This window comes from Desmodus rotundus, chromosome 8, assembly GCF_022682495.2.
Source record: "Desmodus rotundus isolate HL8 chromosome 8, HLdesRot8A.1, whole genome shotgun sequence".
NCBI lineage: Eukaryota > Metazoa > Chordata > Mammalia > Chiroptera > Phyllostomidae > Desmodus > Desmodus rotundus.
Genome location: NC_071394.1, coordinates 46,078,098 through 46,102,674, shown reverse-complemented (window position 1 = coordinate 46,102,674; position 24,577 = coordinate 46,078,098). Strand labels below are relative to the sequence as shown.

Here is a 24,577-nt window from a genome sequence, read left to right as displayed (position 1 = left end):
TGAACACTCCCTTCAAAAGGTCAAGAACATCTTTTTTCCATTATTACTTATATTTCAATATTTAGTCATAGTCCCTCATTCTTCTAACTAGGGTTTAAATTCAAATAGCCATAATAAAGATCTTATATTAAGCAGGACAGGAAGCCTTTCTCTTACTTTGAGTATCAGAGAACAAAAAGTTTTAAATAAAGCTGTGAAACCTAAATACTGTTTTAAAAAAAACTTGCTGCATTATCAATGAATGGTATTCTTTCTTCAGTTTTTAAAACCCAATAGTTACCCCAAAACATCACCTCATTTATTCTATGGCCATTTATTCATTCATTCTGGGACTACATATATATATTTTAAACAAATACTTTTTTTAGAAGGAAAAATAAGCTTCAAAAAATCATTAATTGACTTTTCATTGAAATTAAAATATATTTATTACATTAAAAAGTAAGTTTTATTCATTCTGGCTGAGATACATGAATATGACTGTGGGTGAGAAATAAATTTGTTTAAAATAAGAAAATGTCACATTCAATTTCACAAGGAAATGAATTACAATTCGGCTTTTTATTTTTATGTAGCTTGTTTATTTATATTACACGTATCATACATACATACATATATACATACTTGTTATACAAAAATATATTTTAAAAATCCAAGTGGAGAGGAAGATATTGCATTTGATTACTGGTACTATTCTGTTTCAATACTTTTAAAATTCAGATTTCAAGAAAACAACAAATCAAAAGCCATTAATTTTTCAGAAAGCTTTATGTTCACATAAATTCATCATTCAAGTACATTTTTATTGAAACAATAAGCCATTTGACTTGTTGCAAAGTCAAACTGAATAGGCCACGATATGAAGCCAAGGCAGAGTTTCCTTTAACTCTGCTTTCGTCAGCCTGGAATCCGTTCCTGACATGAAATGAAGAGCATGACAGTGACTTTAACCGTACAGCGATTTTTAACTTTACACAATTAACACCATATTATAGGGCCGACAATTCACAACACACATTATGTTGTTTGTTTACCGTCTCATTAAAAATAATAATTGTAAATTTTATTTTTCTTAATTTTTTAATTCAATTTTAATAACAGTGCATCTGTGTCATTGTGCTTGGCACTTCACATCATACCTGAAGGAATAATTTAGATATCCTATGGAAAAAATATGTACATAAACTTATGAAAAATCTTGGTATTATTTAATTAATTCAATCATAATTTCAATTCTGTTATCAATCACAGCAAATATAAAGAATTTAAGATAATATTCCTCACCATAGTATTAACATGTTTTTTAAAAAGTGAATTTTTGAGGCACAAAAACATTATGTGATTTGCCCAAGATCATGAAAGGAATGAAAGGCAGACAAAAAAGCATTTTTTTCCTAACTTAAGCATCTGTACCAACCCTAGGTTATACCATCTGGCAAAATGAGCTCAGTGCAATAAATACAGAAACTAGACACATTATTTAGGAGTGCTTTTTTAACTGAAATTGCTATCATTAATAAACTTAACTCTAATAATCTATGTGTTTATCATACATTATTAGGAATTTATAAAAGGAAACAATTTTCTGAATTACTAGGCATGTAATGAATTAAATTTGACATGACTAAATAAAACAAAATTTACAATTTTAAACAAGTTCAGCAAAGGATGCTTATTAACATGATTTTTACGATAATACATGATTATAGAACCTACAAAATTTAGAAGACAATATTATAGACACAAACATATTAATATAAATGTATTGAATCATCTTCTAGTGGATCTTTTGATTTTTATGAAAACGTTCTAACAAAGCACTCATAATGTTTCCCGGTATTCTTTGATGTTTATCAATCAAAGCTTGAACAGCATTCTTCGTCTATTAAGAAAATGAAAGAAAAGCCATTATTCTTTTAGTTCTCAGTAGAGATCGTTTATTTTGTAAAGATTTTAATGTACTATTACTTTTAAGAAATCCTCCCTAATTTAGCACCCATGTCTCTTCAGAATTATTGGTTTCCATCTCAGAACACCCATAGTATATTTCTTATACTTATTTCATTATGCTTGAATTACAGTATTGTCCACTTGGATATTTTCTCCACCAGAGATACTTCCTAACATCTCTACAGCATTGAGTACAGCAATGCCTCGCACACAATAAACACTTTTTTTAAGAAGTGAAGGAAAAAACTCAAAAGAACAAAAGTAGCAGGAAATTTTCTAGTAGACAAATGGAAGTTTCACTCCTTTCCACCCATTAATAAACTGTTGTATATTTTTCTTTCATCACCATAGACACCAAAAACTTTTATCAGGCAATGAAAAAGGAAAAAGTGAGGAAAACTATAAATGAATGAGCTGATATACTTTAGTTTATTAAATTTCTAGTCAGTTTAACAAGAATCATAAGCTGGTTGGTATAAGGCTTTAAAATTAACATTCTATAGGGAGATAAACCTCAAGTGGAAAATTACCGATGTTGTTTAGTATGAACTGAGGGGTCAAGAAAGGATTTAGGGGTGAAGAAATATAAGGACTATGTATTAAGAAAATACAACTGTTGCAAAGATTACCAATGATCCCTCATGTCACTACATCCAATAAACATTCTTTTAATCTTACTTGACCTGTCAATCACCCTTGATCTTACTTCTGTAACTATTGATACACATATGAGAGGAAAAGCTAGTTTCATCCAGCTTTCAGGTTGCTCATTTTCAATCTCCTTCTGTAGATTTATAACCCCCAAATCAGGCACATATTTATTCTTCTAAGGTTCAGTAATCTTACTCATTTCCACAGCTTTAATTACCATTCATTTGCTGATGACTCCAAATTTATATCACCAGGCCACTCAATTGCGAATAGAAATGTTCAGTATAACTTCCTTTGATTGTTTTAAAGGCACCTCAAACTCAACCTGCTTAAAACTAAACTAACACTCTTTCCCCCTCACACTTTGTCCTTTCCTGAGTTCCCTCCCTATTACAGCCAATGACACTCGCATAAATCTAGCCAGGTAAGCCGCAGCCCCAGAGTCATCCTAAAAACTAACTCTCACACCCAACAGCCATTCCATCAGTAGCAACCATTAGTATCACCTCCCCAATACCACTCAGATCGGTCCACTTCTCTCCATCTTCCTTCTACCTTAATAATACATGTATACATAACATACATACATGTAAGTGAATCTGTACTTAGATGCACACATGGAAATGAGTATGAGAATATAGAGTGAGAGGCATAGAGACAGCAACAGGCATTGTAAACATGGAAACAAAACAACAGAGAAATTAAGACTGAAAGAACTTTAAGGAAATATCCCCAATGTCCTCTTCAGTATTAGTGCAATATATTTTAATTTAGATGTAGTGTTTACAAAATGGTTCTCCACAATCAAATGCCTGAATAGTCTATTACCCATTTTTAAAATGAGGTTCATTTCTACATTAATTTGGATGCTAGTCATTTTGAATTTGTAATAATCCAGGGATCATTATGTTCTAGTTTATAATTATATTAACAACAATGAAGATTAGAAAATCATAACAATGTAATTACAAAAGGAAAATTTCAAGAATTCTTTATTTCAGGTACACTTTAGTTCAATAACGACAACTTACTGGTAAAAAATATGGATGTGGCAACAAGATATTTAAGTAAATTCCCTCAAGAAATTCTAGTAAACTATGCTTTAGTCAACTACTTCTGCTAACTTAAGTACTGATAATGACTAAGTATATGAACTGGGGACAATAACTAAGGTATTTCATTGCTCCAGAAAGACATTTCCTTTCTTGCTAAGTTTGAATCAGCGAAGCCTACACACACACACACACATATGGTGAAGCTTTTATATATATATATATATATATATATATATATATATATATATATATACACACACAAACACATACACATGTAAGTATATATATATTTATGTGTGTGTGTATATATATATTCCATATATATACATACACACGTGAAACGTGTGTGTGTGTGTGTGTGTGTGTGTATGGAGAGAGAGAGAAAATTCTTTTCATATGAAAACCCTCATGTGAAAAAATCAAGTCACTGGAGTTCAACTATCAGTAATATATCTTCCTTAACTGAGAAAAGAAAGGGAATAGAACTCGTTTAATTTCAAACCTGAAAGAAACCTCTGAAATAAGGTCAGGCTTTTCTTCCCTTCTCTCCCCATCAGCTTCTATTTTGACCATAAAAAAAAAAAAAAAAAGACAATATCTGTAAAGTGTCCCTAACTAGCTCTGACCCACTTAAATCCTAATAGATAGGCAGGGAAAAATTGAAAAAGAACAAAACAGAATTCAGTTATGTCCTAAAGAAGATTGCATTTGTTAGAGGACAGCAAAGAAATGTGTTATGTTAACAATAAAGAAGCGATGTCACACAGTGAGGTCTCGGCCTGGTGTGGGACCCCTGCCGCTATCTCAGGAAGGCATCGCTTCAGGATGAGAGAAGGAGTCATGCTTTGCAGAGAGCATGTCCTGATCCTAGAAATCAGTGTCATAAAGTTTTACATTTAAAATAAAAAAGAGCAATAAACTGTGAGTGTACTTAATGAACCATTAGAATAACTGGAGGTAAGTTTTCTAAGAATAGACAATTCTGAGATAAGGCCCATTAACATTACCTTCATGAAACTTCCTATATATCAGCTATTTGATTTGAATAGTATCATCTAATATAATATTATAGTTGGTTCAGCTGAGTGTCTGATTTTGCTGAGTCAGACTACAAAACATTCATTAATTCCCTCCACCTGTTCTGGGCCTTATCTGTAGAAGAAGCCCAGGTCCTGTCCCGCTAGAGTCCAGTGTGGCCACGTGAGTACCTTGGCCAGTAACATGTCAGTGAGAGTGAGTGAGTCACTTCCAAACAGAAGCTTTGAGTGCCATCTCATGGTTCCATTGCTGATGTTTTCCATTTGCCATGAAATGGCAACCTCCAACACAGGGTTCTTTCAGCCTAAACCGTAGATAAAGAAGACATGGACCTCAGGGGAAACATAACATGAATAAAAGTAAGCTTTACTATCCTAACACTCTCAGATTCTATGGCTGTTTGTTATTGCAGCATAACCCAGCAAGGCTGACTAAATCATCCAGTGTTCCCATGTGTAAAACAGTGACAACAAGGCCTACCCTAGAAAATTGAAGTGAGGATTAAATCAGACTATACGTAGAAAAGAAGTGAGATTATCTTTGTTCACAGGTGATATGATTTTGTAAGTAGAAAATCTGAAAGATTTCACAAAGAACTGTTAGAACTAATAAATGAATTCAGCAAAGTTGCAGGATATAAAATCAACACGCAAAAATCAGTTGTGTTTCTATACACTAGTTATGAACAATCTGAAAAAGAAAATGAAAAAACAATCCTATCAAAAAGAATAAAATACTTAGGAATAAACCAAGGAAGAGAAAATCTTATACATCAAAAACTATAAAAAAATTACTGAAAGAAATTAATTAAGACACAAATAAATGGAAAGATATCCTGTATTCATGGATTTGGAAGATTTAATATTGTTAAGATGACCATACTATCCAAAGAAATCTACACATTCAACACAAACCCTATCAAAATTCTAACAGCATTTTTGTACAAATATACATCTTCAAATTCATAAGTAATGTCAAAAGACACTGAATAGCCAAAATGATCTTCAACTGAAAAAAGAAAAACACAATGTTGCAGGCCTCAAAACATATTACAAAACTACACTAATCAAAACTGGCATGAAGACATACACACAGACTGATGGAACAAAATAGCCCAGAAACAAACCTTTGCAGGTATGATAAATGTTCTTTTGACAAGAGTGCCAAGACCACATAATGAGAAAAGGACAGTCTCTTCATCAGGGAGTGGGAAAATTGGATATCCACAAGCAAAAAAAAAAGAAGTTGGACCTTATTTTACATATAAAAGTTAACTCCAAATATATTAAAAACCTAACCATAAGACCTAAAAGACCTGTACTGGGAAAACTACAGAACACTGAAGAAACTGAGGAAGACACAAATAAATGGAAGCATATACTGAGCTCATGGACTGGAAGAATTAACATCATTAATATGTCCTATTACCCAAACCAATCTATAGATTCAGTGAAATTCCTATTAAAATACCAATGGATATTTCACAGATCCAGAACAAATATTCCAAAAAGGTATATGGAACCAAAAAAGACCCTGAATAACCTCAGCAGTCCTGAGAGAGAAGAACAAAGTTGGAGAGATCACAATACCTGATATCAAACTATACTACAAGTCCACTATAATCAGGACATTCTGGAAGTGGCATAAAAACAAACATAGATCCATGGAACAGAACAGAGAGCCCAGAAATAAACCCACATCTCGATGGTCAATTAATATCTGACAAAGGGGCATCAGCATACAATGGAGTAAAAACAGTCCCTTCAATAAATGGTGTTGGGAGAATTGGACTGGTACAGGCAAAAAAAATGAAACTAGACCACCAACTTACACCATACACCAGAATAAATGACTTAAATGTAAGTTGTGATACCATAAAAGCCCTAGCAAAAACCATAGGCAGTAAATTTTCAAGTATCCCACATGGCAATATTATTGCTGATACATCTCCTAGGACAAGGGAAATGAAGGACAAAATAAACAAATGGGACTACATCAAATTAAAAAGTTTCTGCACGGCTAAAGAGACCATCATTAAAAAGGAAAAGGGAACAGACTGTTTGGGAGAACACATTTGCCAATGATACATTGGACAAGGGCTTAATCTCCAAAATATATAAAGAAGTCATATGACTCAACACTATGAAGACAAACAACCCAATTTAAAAATTGGCAAAGGACCTTAACACACACTTCTCTAAGTAGGACATACAAATGGCCCATAGACATATGAAAAAATGCTCAACATCACTAGCCATCAGAGAGATGAAAATTAAAACCTCAATGAGATAGCACCTCACGCCTGTCAGAATGGCCATCATCAATAAATCAACAAGCAACAAGTGTTGGCAAGGATGTAGAAAGAAGGGAACCCTAGTGCACTGTTGGTGGGAATGCAGCCTGATGAAGCCACTGTGGAAAACAGTATGGAATTTCCTCAAAATATTAAAAATGGAACTGCCTTATGACCCAGCAATTCCACTGCTGGGAACAGACTGGGAATAGACCATAAGAATCCTGAAACACCAATTCAAAATAACATATGCACCCCTATGTTCATAACAGTGCTATTTACAATACCCAAGTGTTGGAAACATCCCAAGTGCCCATCAGTAGATGAGTGGATTAAAAAACTGTGGTACATTTACACAATGGAATACTACGTAGCAGAAAGGAAGAAGAAAGTTCTACCTTTTGCATCAGCATGGATGGAACTGAATACTATTATGCTAAGTGAAATAAGCCAGTTGGTGAAAGACAAATACCATATGACCTCTGGTAAAACTGGAATCTAATGAACAAAATAAACTAAGGAGAAAAATAGAACCAGAGACATGGGAACATAGAACAGACTGTATCTGTAGGGGGTGAGAAGGGAAAAGGAAAATGGTGGAAGGAAGGGGAAAGGATTAATTAAAGAACACATATGAATGACTTACAGACATGGACAACAGAGAAGACTGACTGGGAGAGAGGGGTAGGCTGGGTGGAGGAAGGAAAAAGGGAAAAAAATTGGGGCAATTGTAGTAGAATCAACAATAAAAAATAAAGTAGAATAAAAGGACCTAAAACTATAAAACTCATAGAAAAAAACAGGAGAAAAGCATCATGGTGTTAAATTTAGCAATGATTTCTTGACTGTGACATCAAAAGTACAGGTGTAAAAAAGAAAAATAGACAAATGGGACTATATCAAACTGGAAAACTTCTGCACATCAAAAGAAACAATCAACAGAGTTAGAAGGAACCTATGGAATGAGAGAAGATATCTACAAATCATATATCTAATAAGGCACAGGTGCAAACACAAGGCCCCCGGGCCGAACCTTGTTTTATCCCGCCCGGCACCTTGTTTCTACCCAGCGGCAGCACCGAGCTCTCGCTTATCTGTTAAGGAGTAGTTACATTTATACAGTCCTAAAATTACATTTGGCCCTTAGAAGGTAATCACGAGGCTGATGTGGCCCCCGGTGAAAAATAAGTTTGACACCCCTGTAATAAGGGCTTAATATCCAGAATATACAAAGAACTCCACAATTCAACAACAAAAAAGACCCCAAATTATACCATTAGAAAATGGGTGAATGATTTGAACAGACATTTCTCCAAAGAAGATAACAAGTGACTAAGCATATGAAAAGATGCTTAACATCACTAATCATTAGAGAAATGCAAATTATAATTACAGTGAGATACCATCTCAAATTCATTAAAATGGCTACTATAAAAAATAACAAGTTTTGGCAAGGATGTGGAAAATTGGAACCCTTATGCACTGTAGATGGGAATGTAAAATGGCATAGCCACTATGGAAACCAGTATGGAGGAGGTTCATCAAAATATTAAAAATAGAGCCCTGGCTCATGTGGCTTAGTGGACTGAGTACCAGACTGTGAACCAAAGGGTTCCAGGTTCAATTCCCAGTCAGGGTATATGCCTGGGTTGCAGGCCAGGTCCCCACTTGGGATGTGCATGAGGCAACCACACATCGATGTTTCTCTCCGTCTCTTTCTTTCTCTGAAAATAAATAAGATCTTTAAAAAAAATTTTTAAAATTAAAAATAGAATTATCATATTGTGAAATATAGAAAATATATACTGATCTCTGTCCCTGGTTCCTGGCACAGAGCTCCTAAAACCCTTGTAACTTTCTGGGTGATAGGAGTGTCTTTTATTGAGGCAACTGTGGGGTGGGCTCCTGGATGAGGGCTGGTCACCAGAAAGACCAAGCTATGGTTAGAAGCTTGGAATTTTCAGCTCCATTCCTCATTTTCCAGAGAGGGGAGAGGGGATAGAAATGGAGGTTATAATTGATCATGCCTACTTAAGGAAGCCTCCAAAAAATCCCAATAGTACGGAGGTCAGGAAGCTCACAGTTGGGTGAACACATCTACACCAGAAGGGTGATGCACCCACCTCCATGGGACCAGAAGCTCCTGTGGTTGCGACAATCCCAGACCTGGCCCTGTGCATCTCTTCATCTGGCTGTTTACCTGTATCCTTTATCATAATCTTGAGTAAACTGGTAAATGTAAGTGTCTCCCTGAGTTCTGTGAGATTCTCTAGCAAATAACTTAAAGCTGAGAAGGGAGTTGTGGGAACTTCTAATTTGTAGCCAAACTGGACAGAAGTTGTAGGTGACCTAGGGACCTACTACTTTCCATTGGCATCTCCTGTAGATTGCGTTAGAACTAAGTTAAACTGTAAGACATCCAGCTGGTGTCAGAGAATTGCTTCATGTGGGGGGAAACCTCCAAACATTTGGTGACAAGTGTCAGAAGTGAAGTGTTCTGTGTAAGAGTACACAAGGAAAGGAAAAGGAAGGGGAAGGGGAAGGGAAGGAGGAAAGAAAAGACAGTTGGTGTTCAGTGGGTATAGAGATTCAATTTTGCAGGATAAAAAGGTTCTAGAGATTGTTTGCACAACGTTTAGTATATTTAACTCTATTGAACCATACACTTAAATTAAAAATGGTTAAGTTGATAAATTTACATATGTTTTTACCACAACTTTTTAAAAAAATTTTTTTAAGAAATCAAGCTATCTATATAAAAAGCATGCCATATCTTATTTTCTAGGAGATTCAATAATATTACTTACTGCTTTTTATGTAGTTTCATACTCTGAGAAAAGTATAATTGCAAGCTGAGTGGTCTTATCTCATGTTCCTTTATCTCTTTGTAGGAACAAATAGTACTGATCATTCCCACTTTTTAAAAAACCTCAGCTGCTGACTTCTCTCACACAATTTTACTTGTTCTCCTACCTCTCTGCTACTTCCCTTTCAGCCAGCTTGGGTTGTTTTTCATCACCGGTCCTCCAATATTTTATCTTCTACAATCTGTCCTTAGTCGTCTTCGTTCTCTAACCTGCCCTTGTACAGCTCATGGCTCCAATAACTATCTCAGGGCAAATGACTTACAAATCATCACCGTTCTGACTTCTTTCCCAAACTTGAGTAAAATATTTCCAAAAACCTACATATATATAAGGTCTGCCCAGAAAAAGTCAAACCATTGTTAATATAACAAGAATGATTTGTGCAACATTGATGTAACCTGGTAGCCAAGAAAAGTGGACTGGAATGCACGTGTGTGAACAATGGTGACTTTACTGTACTAGTCAGTGGGGGCAGTAGACATTGTTGACTGAGAAAGTGTACTGTAAGGCTATCCCATTCAAAATGACTGAGTGAGTAGAGCAATAAATCTGCATCAAATTTTACATTAAGTTTGAACATTCTTCCATTGAAACTATCCACATGATTCAGAAAGCCACAGCTATGGGCAACTGGTGATTGTCAACTTCATCACAACAATGTACCCACTCACACATCACATCTCGTACGGAGTTTTGTGGCAAAACATCAAATCACCCAGGTGACTCAGACCCCCTACCACTCAGATTTGGCACCCTGCAACTTCTGGCCTTTCCCAATATTCAAACTACCTTTGAAAGGGAAGAATTTTCAGACCATCAATGAAATTCAGTAAAATAAGACAGGACAGCTAACGATGATTGGGAGAACTGTGTGAGGTCCCAAGGTGCCTACTTTGATGGGGACAGAGGTGTCACTGTCCTATGTAGAATGTTTCTTGTATCTTCTATCCCCTTCAATAAATGTTTCTATTTTTCATAGTACATGGCTGGATACTTTCTGGACAGACCTTGTAAATGTATACATAGCTATCCTACAGGTAACTATATAGAATTAGTTTTCAAGTCTGGTGTACTCTATCTCTGTAAAATCTCTCAAATCTGTACCTTGTTCTACCTTTCAAGTAGATAAGATCATTATCTAATTCATTCATTCATCAAACATTTATTCAGATCTAATTACCTAATACTGTACTAGGAACTAGAAATACAAAAATTCATAGCATAACCTCTGCTCTGAAAAAGGGCACTTCAATTTACATGTCCTAAGTTATCACAGTTGCTAGCATCATCACAAACCATTGCAGAGGAAGAGATTATACACCTGCTTGCTCTGGCCAAAAAAATCTGAGTGCACCTGATATGAGCCACTTCCAAACAGAGGTTTATCCTAATTTAAATATATTTGATTCACAAATTCCCTAGTATGATACTTAAGGGCCTAAAAATGTAGCTCCTACTTACTTTTTCAATTTCATCAACCAAACCGTACCCACTAAGCTAGTGATCCCAAATTTATTCCACAGCTGTTGTTCAGTGTTATTCAAGGAAAAACAGAGGATTTTGGTCAAATGAGGTTGGAAAATGCTCTTTGAAACAAAGTTAAATAGACCACTTTATTGCAGGGCTTCTTAAAATCTTTAATATGCTAATGTGCTCTGCAAAATTCCTAGAGGATAATTTATTACGCAGTCTTTCCCAACCTCCCTGTTCTAATCACATCAAACCCCTCAAAACTGTTGGTATATGCGATCAACTTAGTTCCTACCACTGTTTCATTGTTCATGCTCTGCCTTCCACCCCAAGTCCACACATCCAAGACATGCCCATCTTTCAAATGCCCTCATTCTAAAAAGTTTTCTAGTTTTTCAACTTACAAAGCAGTCTCTATCCCCTTTAAGTTTTACTAGTCTCACTCAAATTCAGCCTCCATATTGGTTGTAGTAATTTTTCTAAATGCAAACCTATCATGGGTTGGCCAAAAAGGTCATTTGGGTTTTTCCATGAGAGGGCTCTAGTAGCACTTAGTTGTCTTTAACTTCATTTAAAACAATTTTGTTAGACTGCATTATGAGAGCTGTCACAGAAGCTTGCATTGAAAAAAAACAACTTACTGAAATTGATGAATTTTTGTGAAGCCATTTTAATACTGAAGATGGAGGAAAATAAGCAACATTTTCGGTATATTACACTTTATTATTTCAAGAGAAGTAAACACACAACTGAAATGCATCTTGCTGGATGATGCTCCACGGTCAGGCAAACCAGTTGAAGTTGACAGCAATCAAATTGAGACATTAATTAACAACACTCAATGGTATACCATGCAGGAGATAGCCAACATACTCAAAATATCCAACTCAATAAAGTTGTCAGTGAAAATGAAAAATATGTCATTTATAGAAAAAACTAAACGAACTTTTTGGCCAACCCAATAATTTAGACACCTTTCCTTTGTGCTTCCATAATATTCTAGCACAGCAGTTCTCAACCAGGGTTGATTTTGTGCCGCAGGCGACATATAACAATGTCTATAGACTTGTTTTTAATTGTCACATTTTAGAATAGACAGTTCTTTGCTGTGGGGAGCTGTCCGGTGCACTGTAGGATGTTTACAACCATCCACGGCCTCTACTCACTAGCTGCCAGTAGCACCACCACGTCACAAGTCCTGTCCTTGTGAAAATGAATAATGTCTCCAGATTGGCAAACGTTCCCTGGGAAGGAAATCACCACTGATCTAGAGCATGTTTGTGAAGTAAATTAATAAATTAATGAATTAATTTTTAATATAATATTGAAAGTAAAAAAAGTCTATCAAAGGACTAAGAAAGAAAGAATAATTTACCTTTTCTGCTAATTCTTCTGCTGTTACCTTTGGGTCATATGGAATAGGATCACCTAAATAGGTGCGTAACTTCACTGGAAAACCTCCATACATTGGAACAAATGGATAGCGGAATTTTTCATAAAGCCACCTAAATAACCCTGTTTTAAAGTAAACAAAATCATTTAATTGGTTACATATTCTGGGCATGTAACTACAAACTCTCAAATTAATCATGTAAGGTTTAGAAGAAGGTGGCAAACAATACCACCTCTTGGTAATTTTTTTTTTAAAGTTAAGCTTTTTCTCAGTTGTAATAAATGTGCAAGAAGTTAATAGAAGAAACTGGAGAGTAATGAGAGAGTTTGTGGGTACTCTGTACTTTCTGTTCAATTTTTCTGTAAGCCTAAAAATTTTCAAAAAAAGGCTTATTGATTTTTTTTTAATTAGCTCTTAAAAGTATGAGAATTTTAAAGGCAAACGATGTACTATTATTGCAAAACAAAAGGTAAAGCCTGAAACCAAAAACTAGAAGCTAAAAAGTCTAGAGACTCAAAAATATGTAATTTAGCCCTGGCTGGGTGGCTCAGTTAATTAGAAGTTGGTTGGAACATTGTCCCATACACCAAAAGGTTGCAGGTTCGATTCCTGATGAGAGCACATTGGTTGTGGGTTCAGTACCCAGCTGGGGCATGAACAGGAGGAATCAATCTTTCTCTCACATGGGTGTTTCTTTCTCTCTCTCTCTCCCTCCCCCTCCCCTTTCTTCCCTCTCTAAAATTAATAAACATATCCTCACGTGAGGATCTAAAGAAACCTATTTTTTAAAAAAACTAAGCATGCTTTAAAAAAATATATGTGATTTACATGAAAAAAGAAAAAAGGGAAGCATAAAATAAATTCACAAACATGAAACCAAAATGCATCAATAAACTAGGTAAAAACTAAAATATTATTGTAAATTAGGAGGAACATGACAAAGCAAAGAATTACTAATGCTAATGATAATGTATATAATTTAGCAAGATTAAAAGTAGTAATAATGCAAAATAAACTGATAGACTTTAAGACTAAGTTAAAAAAAAATCCATAAAAGGCAAGCAACATGGAATACATAACCATTAATTGTACTGGAAATTTAAATCACTGTTTACATATGGAAACACCATAAGACCCAAAGTAAAACTAAAAAAAAAAGTCACTAGGCACTAGTTTTTGATATTCAACTACCAAGGTAAAAAAAAAAAAAATAAAGCAGTATAAAAGGATTTTGAGATGACTGCAATTAAAGAAGCAAAATTCGGAGTAATTTCTGGTGTGTAACTTAAATTCTGAAGAATGATCTGTGAGAAATTAAAATAAATAATTCCACAACAAAAGTTAAACATCTCATCAACCTGCCTTTACACTTTAAATTTGAAAAGAAAAAAGAAAAAAAGTAAGACCTATAAAACATAATGGAATGGGAACAATAAAGCAATATTAGACATAAAAGAAATAACAGAAGTTTAAAAGTTCTTCAGGAGTGGATTTGTATGAGGATATAAACACTAACAATATAATGCTAGGGATATAAAATACAGTCAACCAAATGTCATGTATAAAGCTTAAGGTAAAAAAAATAAAAGTATGAAAATTTCAAAAGAGAAACAAAACAGAGACATTGCAAAGGAAAAGCACTCCTATAACTAGATTCAGAGCTTATTTTGTTACCACTAAATGAAAAGTCAGCAAAAAGATGCAAGTGTATCATGATTCAAAATATTTTAAAAACAAACAAATAAAAAATAAACAAATCAAGAAATAAAACCAAGGCAAATTATATTTCCTTAGGTTATTCACCTTAATGCAGTATCATACTGTCATCCATTTCTAAAGCTGTAACTTCTTCGGGGGTGAGTTAGGAAGATGATCTGGGTTATATGTAAATCTGTCCTAACCTTCAACAACACGTTTTAATACAAGTAAATTACGTAATTTACTCTGTAATTATAAAAAGTCCATGAGAAACAAGCTTCAGTATGATTTAGAGACAAAAACCCAGTGTCTAAGGACTGCCATTACTTAGAACCAGTTATTTAGCCTTTAATAGGAAAACATCTACATTTTGAACCCTTCATGGGTTCAAAAGCCCAAATATTTAAAATATTACATTATAAAAACTTAAAATAAAATAAACATAAAATATTGTATTCTACAAAAAATAAAATAAAATATTGTATTATAAATATTACATTATAATTAGAAAAACCATATGAACCAGAACTTACTTGTTCCTCCAAGTGATCTAAATCCTTCTCGAATATTTTGTGTAAACATAGGAATAATGGGCTAAAGAGAAAATTTGAATTAAAAAGTAAATATATTAATCTATTCAATGTCTCTATTGAGTCACTAATGTAAACTTTTGAAGGACTGTTTAAGATTATGAAAATAAAGTACTTATAAAATAAAGGTATACTTTTATCACCAGGTTGCTTAGACTAAATTTGGTCATTTGTAGAAATAATTTAATAAAATAAAATAAACGTGGAAAATTAAATTGGTTTTAGTGGGTTACTGAATACTATGCTCACTGAAGAAAAAGAAGACAGAGAGTCTCGCTACCAGGAAATTTATATAAATTTAAATGACAAGTTTGGGCAACATGCTGTCACAAAATTAGTAAAACATTTATTTTTGTGAGCTTATTAAATCTAAAAATGGTCAACATCAATGAAAATAAGGGTAAGACTCACCACAAAAAAGGAAAACCATATATACAAAAGAATTCTTCACATCATTAACTTTAGAGGATTTCTTTTTACAAGTTTACAGTTCTCATTTTTCTATGTCAATAATTAAGTGTAATTTTGAAAAGGAGGACCTTAAGTAAATGTCATAAAACAATGGATCATGTGAGGAGGTTACGCCACAGAAAAACTGACGTAGATGAAAAACTGAACACTTCAAAACACACACAAAATATACCAAGTGAAATAGTTTTAGAATAGATAAAACTGGTGGAGGCAGCAAGTGTCACTTGACTTATATAATCTGTATTTGCTTAATACAGAAATACTTGCCCTGGTGAGCAGAGTTTGAGATATGTAAATAAGCTGACACCTAAAAAGCCATTCCTATTCAGCTTTGGAAAAGAGTAAAATATGGTGGTCTGAAGGGAAGAGACTATAGGTACAGCTTTTTCCATAAAACTTATTATCTCACATATAACTAATTGATCTTTTATTTATTGTATCTTTCCCCTCCCCGAGGACTCTGAATAGCACAGACATTGTTCACTGCTGTATCCCTGCATCTAGAACACAGGTGGCAAACACAAGGCCTGCAGGCCGAAGCCGGCACTCCACCTTATTTTATCCGGCCCAGCACCTTGTTTCTACCTGGAACAGAGTGGGTGCTAAAAGGAAGTGTGATGGATGAATTAAGGAAGGAATAAGTAAACAGAGGAGAGAGAAAATGCTTTCCATGTATTAGTCCATTCTCTGAATACAAAAGGTCAGATATAGGCGGCAGTAACCTTAACACCAGCTAGGAAAAAGAAGTCATGTAAAGAAAAGAAGTCAGTATGTGTAGAAGGGGGACTCTTTTGCACTGTTGAAGGGCAGACTGGTGCAGCCACTATGGAAAGAAGTATGGAGATACCTCAAAAAATTAAAAATGGATCTGCCTTTTGACCCAGCTATCCCACTTTTGGGAATATATCGGAAGGAACCCGAAACACTAATTCTAAAGAACATAAAGCACCCCTGTGTTCATTGCAGCATTATTTACAATCGCCAAGATATCGAAGCAGCACAAGTGTCCATCGATAGATGAGTGGATAAAACAACTACAGGGCATTTACACAACAGAATACTAGTCAACTGTAGGAAAGAAGAAAATTTTACCCTTTGCGACAATATGGATGAACCCAGAGAACATTATGCTAAGTGACATAAGCCAGAGAAAGACAAATACCGTATGATCTCACTCATATGTGGAATCTAACGAACAACCTGAACTAGCAAGGAAAATGGGGACAGACTCATTGATAGAGAGCAGGATGACAGCTAAGGGTGGTGGGAGATTAGGGGATAGAGGGACTAAGCAAAAAGTAAAAAGGACTGATGGACATGGACAACAATGTGGTGATTGCTGGGGGGAGAGGAGTATAAGGGGACAAAGTGGGAAAAAATGTAATGAAGATTAAATTTTAAAAAAGTAAAGAAGTCAGATGAAGGATTTAAAATTCAATGGAGTTAATTCACAAAGCAAGCGTACGAGACAAAGTACACTGACACTGTTGTAAAATATTCAGATTTCGATCTAGGAAACCACCACTAGTTTTGTAAAATAAAATGATAGCTGAAATCTTAATGTCATAAGTAGTTATGACTTTAGAATTAAGAACTTAAAATGCCTAAGGAACAGCAATCTTTCAGCTCATACATATGCCATTTTGCCTTCTCTAACCAGTTCTGCAGGATTTATGTCTCCTGACTGACATGAACCCCAAAGTTCATATTGAAGTATGCACTATTTAAACACTCTTCAGGTTACATATCATCCTTTAAATAGCGAACTTTCCAGAAGCTGGACATTTCTAGAACCTACTAAACAGGAGAAAGCTTACTCTAGCAGGCTTAGTATTCCAGGCTACATTTTGGGCACATTTTTCCTAAATTTGCATTCAAGCTACAGCCTTAAAACTATAAATGTTACCTTGTTACAACTTGATGTTGTAGTACAGTTATTGATTCCTTTCCTTGTGCATACTTTGTATACAAGGTAGTTGCACAAGTAACCTAGCATCACATTCTGTTTCCACGTATACATGTGTCTCTTTATGTACGCATATGCACACATGTACAAAAGAGAATGTGTGTTTTGTTAAAATTGTTCTTGGAGAATCAGTCTCATGGTCTTGGAGTCTTAACTTTGCCACTAAAAAATGTGGGAACCACTGGACAAGTTATTTACCATGTCTAACTCTCAGTTTCTTCATGTCAAAACAGGGCTACTAATTATCATATCTCAAAGGTTTCTTTTAATAGGTTGAAAAACACATATAAAAAATTTTATTGTAACAAATACTATTTTCTTTTATATCTGTTATTTGTTTTGCAAGTAAACAGGCTAATATTATTCCAACTTATTTAAATATGAAGTTACCTAAAAATTCTTATTCAAGTCATAATTCTGAGGAATTCACAAAGCAAGAGTGATTTATACTATATCCAAAAGCTGTAACTTTCAGATGAACCTTAAATATCTTCTAAACAATATTTTGTGAGCTTGCATTAACGATTTAGGCTTTTTAGCTTTAATTACTGTCATTAAGTCACAATTTAAATGTAGTTAATCCTGCAACATAGTCTTAAATTTTTGGCCAAAGTTCATGATAATTCTGTGAGGCCTATGGAGGGGTTTTCCAGACAGGATACTTATGACATTGACAACTATATCCATATATATTAAAAGATTTCCCTCACATATGGGGAAGGCCCTTCTAATCTCAAGGTCAGCAGACTCACTGTGAAACGCAGTCAGTGATGGCAACAGCACTGGTTGCCTGCAGTCCTGAACTGCGTGCTGTGCTCTGCTTCTGCCTTGCTGTGTGACCCGATCCCTCCAGCCCTTCATCTCTCTGTGCCTGTTTCCTCATCTGCAACATTGGAATAATTACAGGTCACCTACTTACTATACAGGAGTACCAACATAAAGCCTTTAAAAGCACTACAAAAGGTTGGGGTGGTACAAGACTTAACGAACTTACAATGCTCTTTTGTAAATCAGCAGTGTTAAAGATTTTTGTTTGTTTATAAACTTGCAAAAGGCTGTTTCTTAAATTTTCTCAAGTTTCATATAAAAACTTTAAATTATCTATATTATCTTACTTATCTAGAAACGCTTTCAAGGATTGGATGGGAGTTTCTTTCTCTACATAATTTCTTTCTTTCAGGCCTTCTTCCAAGCAGTGTTCTTTAAAACTGTTAACTTAACAATGAGAAATTAGAATCCCATGATCAATTTATGTAATTCCAAACCCATTTGACATTTTTTATCTTAAACTTTAGAAGAAACAATTCTTTCAAAATATAAACGTGGAAATTGAACTATTTTTGAATAGTTTAGCTTTTATCATTGCTTAATTATACATTATACATCCTTCATTTTAGTACAACTGTGTATATATCTTTCTGTATTCCACATTATATAGCTGAAGGTTTTGTTTTCTACATTAGTACTTATGAATTTTTGGAAAATAAAATGTGCTATAAATTAATTTTCTATATCACTGATACTATTAACATAAAATTGAATTCAAAAGGCTCCTTTCTAGAAAACTGTACTTGAACAAGAATAAAAAAATATTTTTTAAAAAGGGCTCCTTTCTAGTATTGCTTAACATTGTATTAAATAATCAATTTAATTTAACAAATACAAATAGCCTACTGAGTGTCAGTCATTATACTAGGGACTCAGAATATAAAAAGATGCCCTGTGTTCAGAAAGTTTATAATCTATTGCAGGACAGTAGTATTTAAGTTTTTATGTTGTATATTATTAAACGCTTGGGCAAGTCCATTAACTCTTATACTAGGACCACGTTATTAAAGTACTATACAGCAATAACTTACTTCTGGGAGTTACACATACATGTGTACAGGAGAGAACAGAGCTCAATGCATCTGAATTTACTGCAACTCTGCAATTAAAAAATGTAGAGAAAGCTTCCACTCTTCTTCAAATACTGATCTTGGGCTAGAATAAATTATCCATTATGTTTTACTTTTTTAATCAACAATCTGTATTTGCAAGATGAACAGGCAAGCTAAGGGTGCAGACTGATAAAATGAAATGTGAATGTACTAGCAGCTGTCTCTAACTAAATGACTGGCCTAGAAAAAGAACACACCTTGTCAAAGGTACTATGATTTCTTTTTGTAACACACAATATCAAATTAAAACAAGCAGAAGACAAAGAAGAAACATTCCATAAGTAATAAATGTTTCACAGGATAGAGTACAACATGGAGACCAAAAAGCTGAGAAATACTTTCCAAAGCGAAGGAAAAGGATAAAATGGCATTCACATTTTCAGTCTACCAAGTGGAATAATTACAGTGAATCCCAGAACATTTAATTTTATTGACAAATTCATTTGTAAAGTCTTTTTAAAAAAATCTATATACCAATATCTATTCCTCAGTTTTATTCATACTATTAGATAATTTTATGACATTTTTATCACATTTCCTGACACCAAATGATGAGTCACATATTATTTGAGTCTTATTGTTATATGAATTGGTCACAGAAAAAAGAAATGCAATGAAACCAACCAAGAACCATCACTGAAATATGCCAACTCAATCATACAAAAGGATTAAAATACAGACGTGGACTGATTATTACTTATGAAAACAATTATATCTAAAGGAATACAAAAATTTTACAAATCTGATTAAGACACTGCATTTTGAAATGTAAGATAAAATTTTGCTGGATATTTGCCATCCACAAGAACATTTCTCTATAGTTAACTCTCTTTTTAAGAGTTATCTACACTAATTTTTAAAGTACTTCAATGACACTATATAAATTCTTACATATTTTGGTTCACTATTTAAGCATTTATTATAAATTCAACCTAGCTTTACTTTAGTAATTAGTTTTATACAACTCACCACTTTTGCATCAATTGCAACCTGAGCGAAGCCTTTACGATTACCCCATATGATGTTGTAGGTTTCGTCACTAAGTAGGGCTTCCCGAACTCCACCTGGTGAAATAGCTAACAAGTGACCACTCCTCAGAATTTCAACACATTTTTCTCTTGGTCCATGTAGAGCACAAAATACATCAAGTAATAAACTAAACCCTGTAAGAAACATTAGCATGAATATACATCTTAAGTACTTCTGTCCAATTCTTCAAGGGCAAACATCTCCACAACCTACAAAATTTACTATGTGTACTTAAATCAGTAAATTCCTTTTTAAAGTAAAAACTTTTTAAAAGGCAACAAGAACTCTCAGGTTAATGTAAGACTAATATTACTGGTAAAGAAATAGCTAAGCCTTATTGATCACCGACTATTGATCACCTTCTTAGTGATCACCTACTACTCTGGCCAATTTGCATATTCACATTCTTAATTAAAACTCATAAAAACTTTGGAAAGCAGGGATTCTTATGCTAATTTTACGATGAGGAAAAGTCGGCTCAGAGAGTATAACTAGCTTGCTCAAAGTCATACACCAGCAAATGGCAAGGCAGAGATTCTGGTCCAGGTGTCATCTAACTCAAAGTTCCTCCCGCTGCATCTCGTGGCTAAACACTGTCTCCAGTATTTATCAGAGCAATCAGAAATGACATCTCATCAGCAACTACAAATCCAAGCTTCCATTACCCCTATAAGAACGAAAACCACTTAAGAGAGTGTGAATCTGACTATGCTTAGCCCTACCAAAATTGGCAAGCCATAATCAAATCTAGTGAAATTAAATGTTAGATGCTAATTCCACAATTACATTTTCATGTCAATAACAATAGCAAAATCATTAACAGTTTCCAATAAAGTGAATGTTTGACTCAGGAATAGCTAATTCCAAGTGTTAATATTATACAAGTGTTCAAATTACAACTATTTATGGATTGAAAAAAGTAAGCCTGTCAAGCGATTAAGTATTTTAAGCAAACCCTAAACTGGAACTTGAGATGACTGATGGTAGTATACGTTATTCCTCAGGGCTGCGAAAGGGAAATGGGTAGTGGAAACTGTGCAGACTGACCAACCTTCTCCTAAGTTTAAGGACCTGAAGCAAGATTATAAATATTATTAAAATTGAAATAATTTTTACCCTATATTAAATTTAAGGTCCATTGATTTAATAAGATGCATTTCCATAATAAATGAATGAACAGGGGAGGTTTCCTGAATTATAAAACCATAAATGGGAAAAAATTTTTAAAAGCCAAAGGCTAAATAAAAATATTCATAATCTATTATGTATAAAAAGAAAAAAATGGAAGCACCCTAATGTTCCATAAAACTAGGTAAGTAAATATTTTAGTCATCCATTAAAACTATTCTTTGTTTTTATAAAATTTCTTTTTTAAAATCATTCTTCATAAAACATGGTAAAATGGTAATGCTAACATTAAATTTTTTTTTTTTTTTAATTTATTGAGAGGGGAAAGGAGGGAGAAAGAGAGGGAAAGAAACATCAGTGTGTGGTTGCCTCTAGCATGCCCCCTATTGGAGACCTGGTCCTCAACCCAGGCATGTGCCCTGACTGGGAATCGAACCAGTAACCATTTGGTCTGTAGACCTGCATTAAATCCACTGAGCTACACCAGCCAGGGCAACATTAAATTTTTTAAAAAAGAAGAAAGTAGTTTGCATATTATGTGCATATGTGAATTACAAATGAAATAAAGTAAATGAAATGGCTAATTGATTATGTTAGGGTGGCAAGATTATAATGATGTTCTTTTATTCTCTTGGTGTTTGTCTGTGTGGTTTATTATTCCAGAGAACATACTATAAACTTTTTGGCTTGTTTCTGGTGATTTAATGACAGAAGAAAATAAGATTAAATCTCAATGAGTTTATGTTATAATGATTTTTTTTTTAACTATTATGTTTGAAACCATTTGGCTACTTAATCTTTTTAAAAAGGTACAAAGTCTTTATGAACAGATTAAGAAGATTGTGGTCATCAATCCTAACAGTTATAAGTCTACCAGGCAAGTCAAGAAGAATGATAAAAAGCCCTGGCTGGTGTAGCTCAGTGGATTGAGCGCAGGCCTCAAACCAAGCACAAACCAAGGGGTCACCAATTCGATTCCCAGTCAGGGCACATGCCTGGGTTGCAGGCTAGGACCCCAGTAAGGGGTGTGCAAGAGGCAACCACACATTGATGTTTCTCTCCCTCTCTTTCTCCTTCCCTTCCCCTATCTCTAAGAATAAATAAATAAAATCTTTAGAAAAAAAAGAAGTATGATAAAACAACATAATAGACCCGCTCTACCAAAATACAAATTATTTGGCAAAAGTTGTAAATTATTTTTTTAAAGTGAAAATTCAGGATTTAACCTTGGAAAATAATGGCTAAATACCTGCTAATAAAGAAAGAGATTAGATAACCTTTGGCCATAGTGTTTTTATATTTAGATATAGTATCTAAACAGGATAATTACATGCTCCTAAACTGGAGTTCCAAGTGTGTTACCTAAAAGGCAAAAAGGTTTTCCAACTGATACTAGAGCTTAAAAATACAGATTATCACAGAATTTGATTATATTAATTAACATTTTTATATCACTATCTCCAGTGAAAGTTTACCTGGAATTTTAAAGACAAAGTGATCAGCTACTACTCGGCAGGTTCTGCCTTTATGGATAAAAATTTTAGCCATGAAGTAATAAAAATCTATGGGAATAGCTCCATGATAAAAAATTATAAGTGCTGGTCCTTCTGGTATTTTTTCCATTCCATGAACTTCATAACCTGTTAGGAAGACAAAAAGCAAATACTTAAAATATATTTATTAATTATTTAAACTAAAGGATAGTTACCAACTCAGAAACTCAGTCTTTTCTTACAAAAGGGCATGAGACTTCCACTTTCCCTTCCTTCCCTTCTTGAACAAATCAGTCCTATAGGCATTAGGTGGGCCAGGGTGAAGCAAGGCCCTGTGTGTAGGGGAGACCCAGAGTGAGCGTTGGAGCCCAGGCAGGGTGAGGACAGCATCCACACAGGGTGGCCCAGAGGGGGAGTCAAAGTACAAGTACAGTCGTGAGAGCAACCACACAGGAAGAGCCTAGAACAGGGCGCTGGTGCCTGAGTGGGAGAAGGAGAGGAGCCAAGGGTGAGTAAACATGGGGGGCAGATCCTGAGTGAAATTAGAATGGCATCCAGACTTGTAAGTGGCCTGGTTCAGGGTCTGATATCCTGAGTGGGGAAAGATGGTGTCCATGAGTGGTAGAGAACGGTGGCAGTGATGGGAGGTCGGTTACATACAGGGGAAATTGACCAAATATGTCCACATGTTAAGGAAAATGTGAGCCAGGTTTCTCACTGTTGGAGAAGGTGGTTGCAAATACAGGAGAAAATCTGAATAAGCTCAGTAGTTGTAAGAAAACTTCACTTCCACCCTAAGAATGAGAAAAGGCAGCATGTCAGAAAACTGAGGTCACTCTCTTAATCAGGGGAACTGAGCTCCAAAGGGTGACAAGCCCATCTAATGAGATTTAAGACAAAAATAAAAACAAAAACAAACTGAGTATGGGAATAAGTGGCAGGTGCCATAAAAGTGGGTAAGACAAACACAACTGGAATATTAACAAATACTTAAAGGCCAGCTGTGGGCAAGCATTGAGTGTACATTCCCTGGGCACCCGAGATACAAACAAGGACCCACACTCACCGGCATTCCTCCACAGGCCTCAGTGGGTGCTCTCAAAAAAGGTTAGGGCAAGGCAGGCAAGAGACCTAGGAGAGCCCCCGCTAATGGTACAGACACCAAAACCCCACTCACTTCCTGGAAACTTTTCTTGGAAAAGCAAAACCTGACACTGGCAGAGGTGCAGGAAACCCTGCCACCCCTTCTAAAGAAAGGGTATATGCAAAAGGCATCTGATGCTGGAAGGGACAGATCTTCATTTCCTTCCTCCTTTCTCCTGCCTCGCCCCACCACCCTAGTCTCAGGCAAAAATTCACTATGACTAGGGGAGGACAGAAGCCAAAGCATCTGCCACTGGAAAAGTATACGGTAGACCCAGAGTCCTGAAATGACATAAAGCAGAGAAGGGCTACCACTGGAATGAGGGGCAGGGAACTTGCTACCAACCTCAAACCCCTACCTACAAAAGACAAGGTTTGCTTGCCATAGAAGAATGAAAGGAC

General features: G+C 34.8%; 1 protein-coding gene across 5 annotated transcripts in view; it reads right to left on the bottom strand.

Moving 5' to 3' along the window:
• Positions 1–451: 451 nt before the first annotated feature.
• The window catches only part of TMEM68 (transmembrane protein 68), a 44,741-nt gene continuing 20,615 nt past the window's right edge, over positions 452–24,577 (bottom strand). For 3 of the 5 annotated variants that reach the window (XM_024572132.3, XM_045204939.2, XM_053929421.2), the window contains 5 exons: positions 23,015–23,179; positions 20,352–20,545; positions 14,949–15,009; positions 12,700–12,839; positions 452–1,882 (listed from right to left, as the gene is read on the bottom strand). In XM_024572132.3, coding sequence (XP_024427900.2) covers positions 1,778–1,882; positions 12,700–12,839; positions 14,949–15,009; positions 20,352–20,545; positions 23,015–23,179 — 665 coding nt within the window. In that variant the 3' untranslated portion in view covers positions 452–1,777. Of the gene's footprint in view, positions 1,883–12,699; positions 12,840–14,948; positions 15,010–18,194; positions 18,326–20,351; positions 20,546–23,014; positions 23,180–24,577 lie in introns of all 5 variants that reach the window. The other 2 variants (XR_006657065.2, XR_008427464.1) reach the window with 2 other exon arrangements.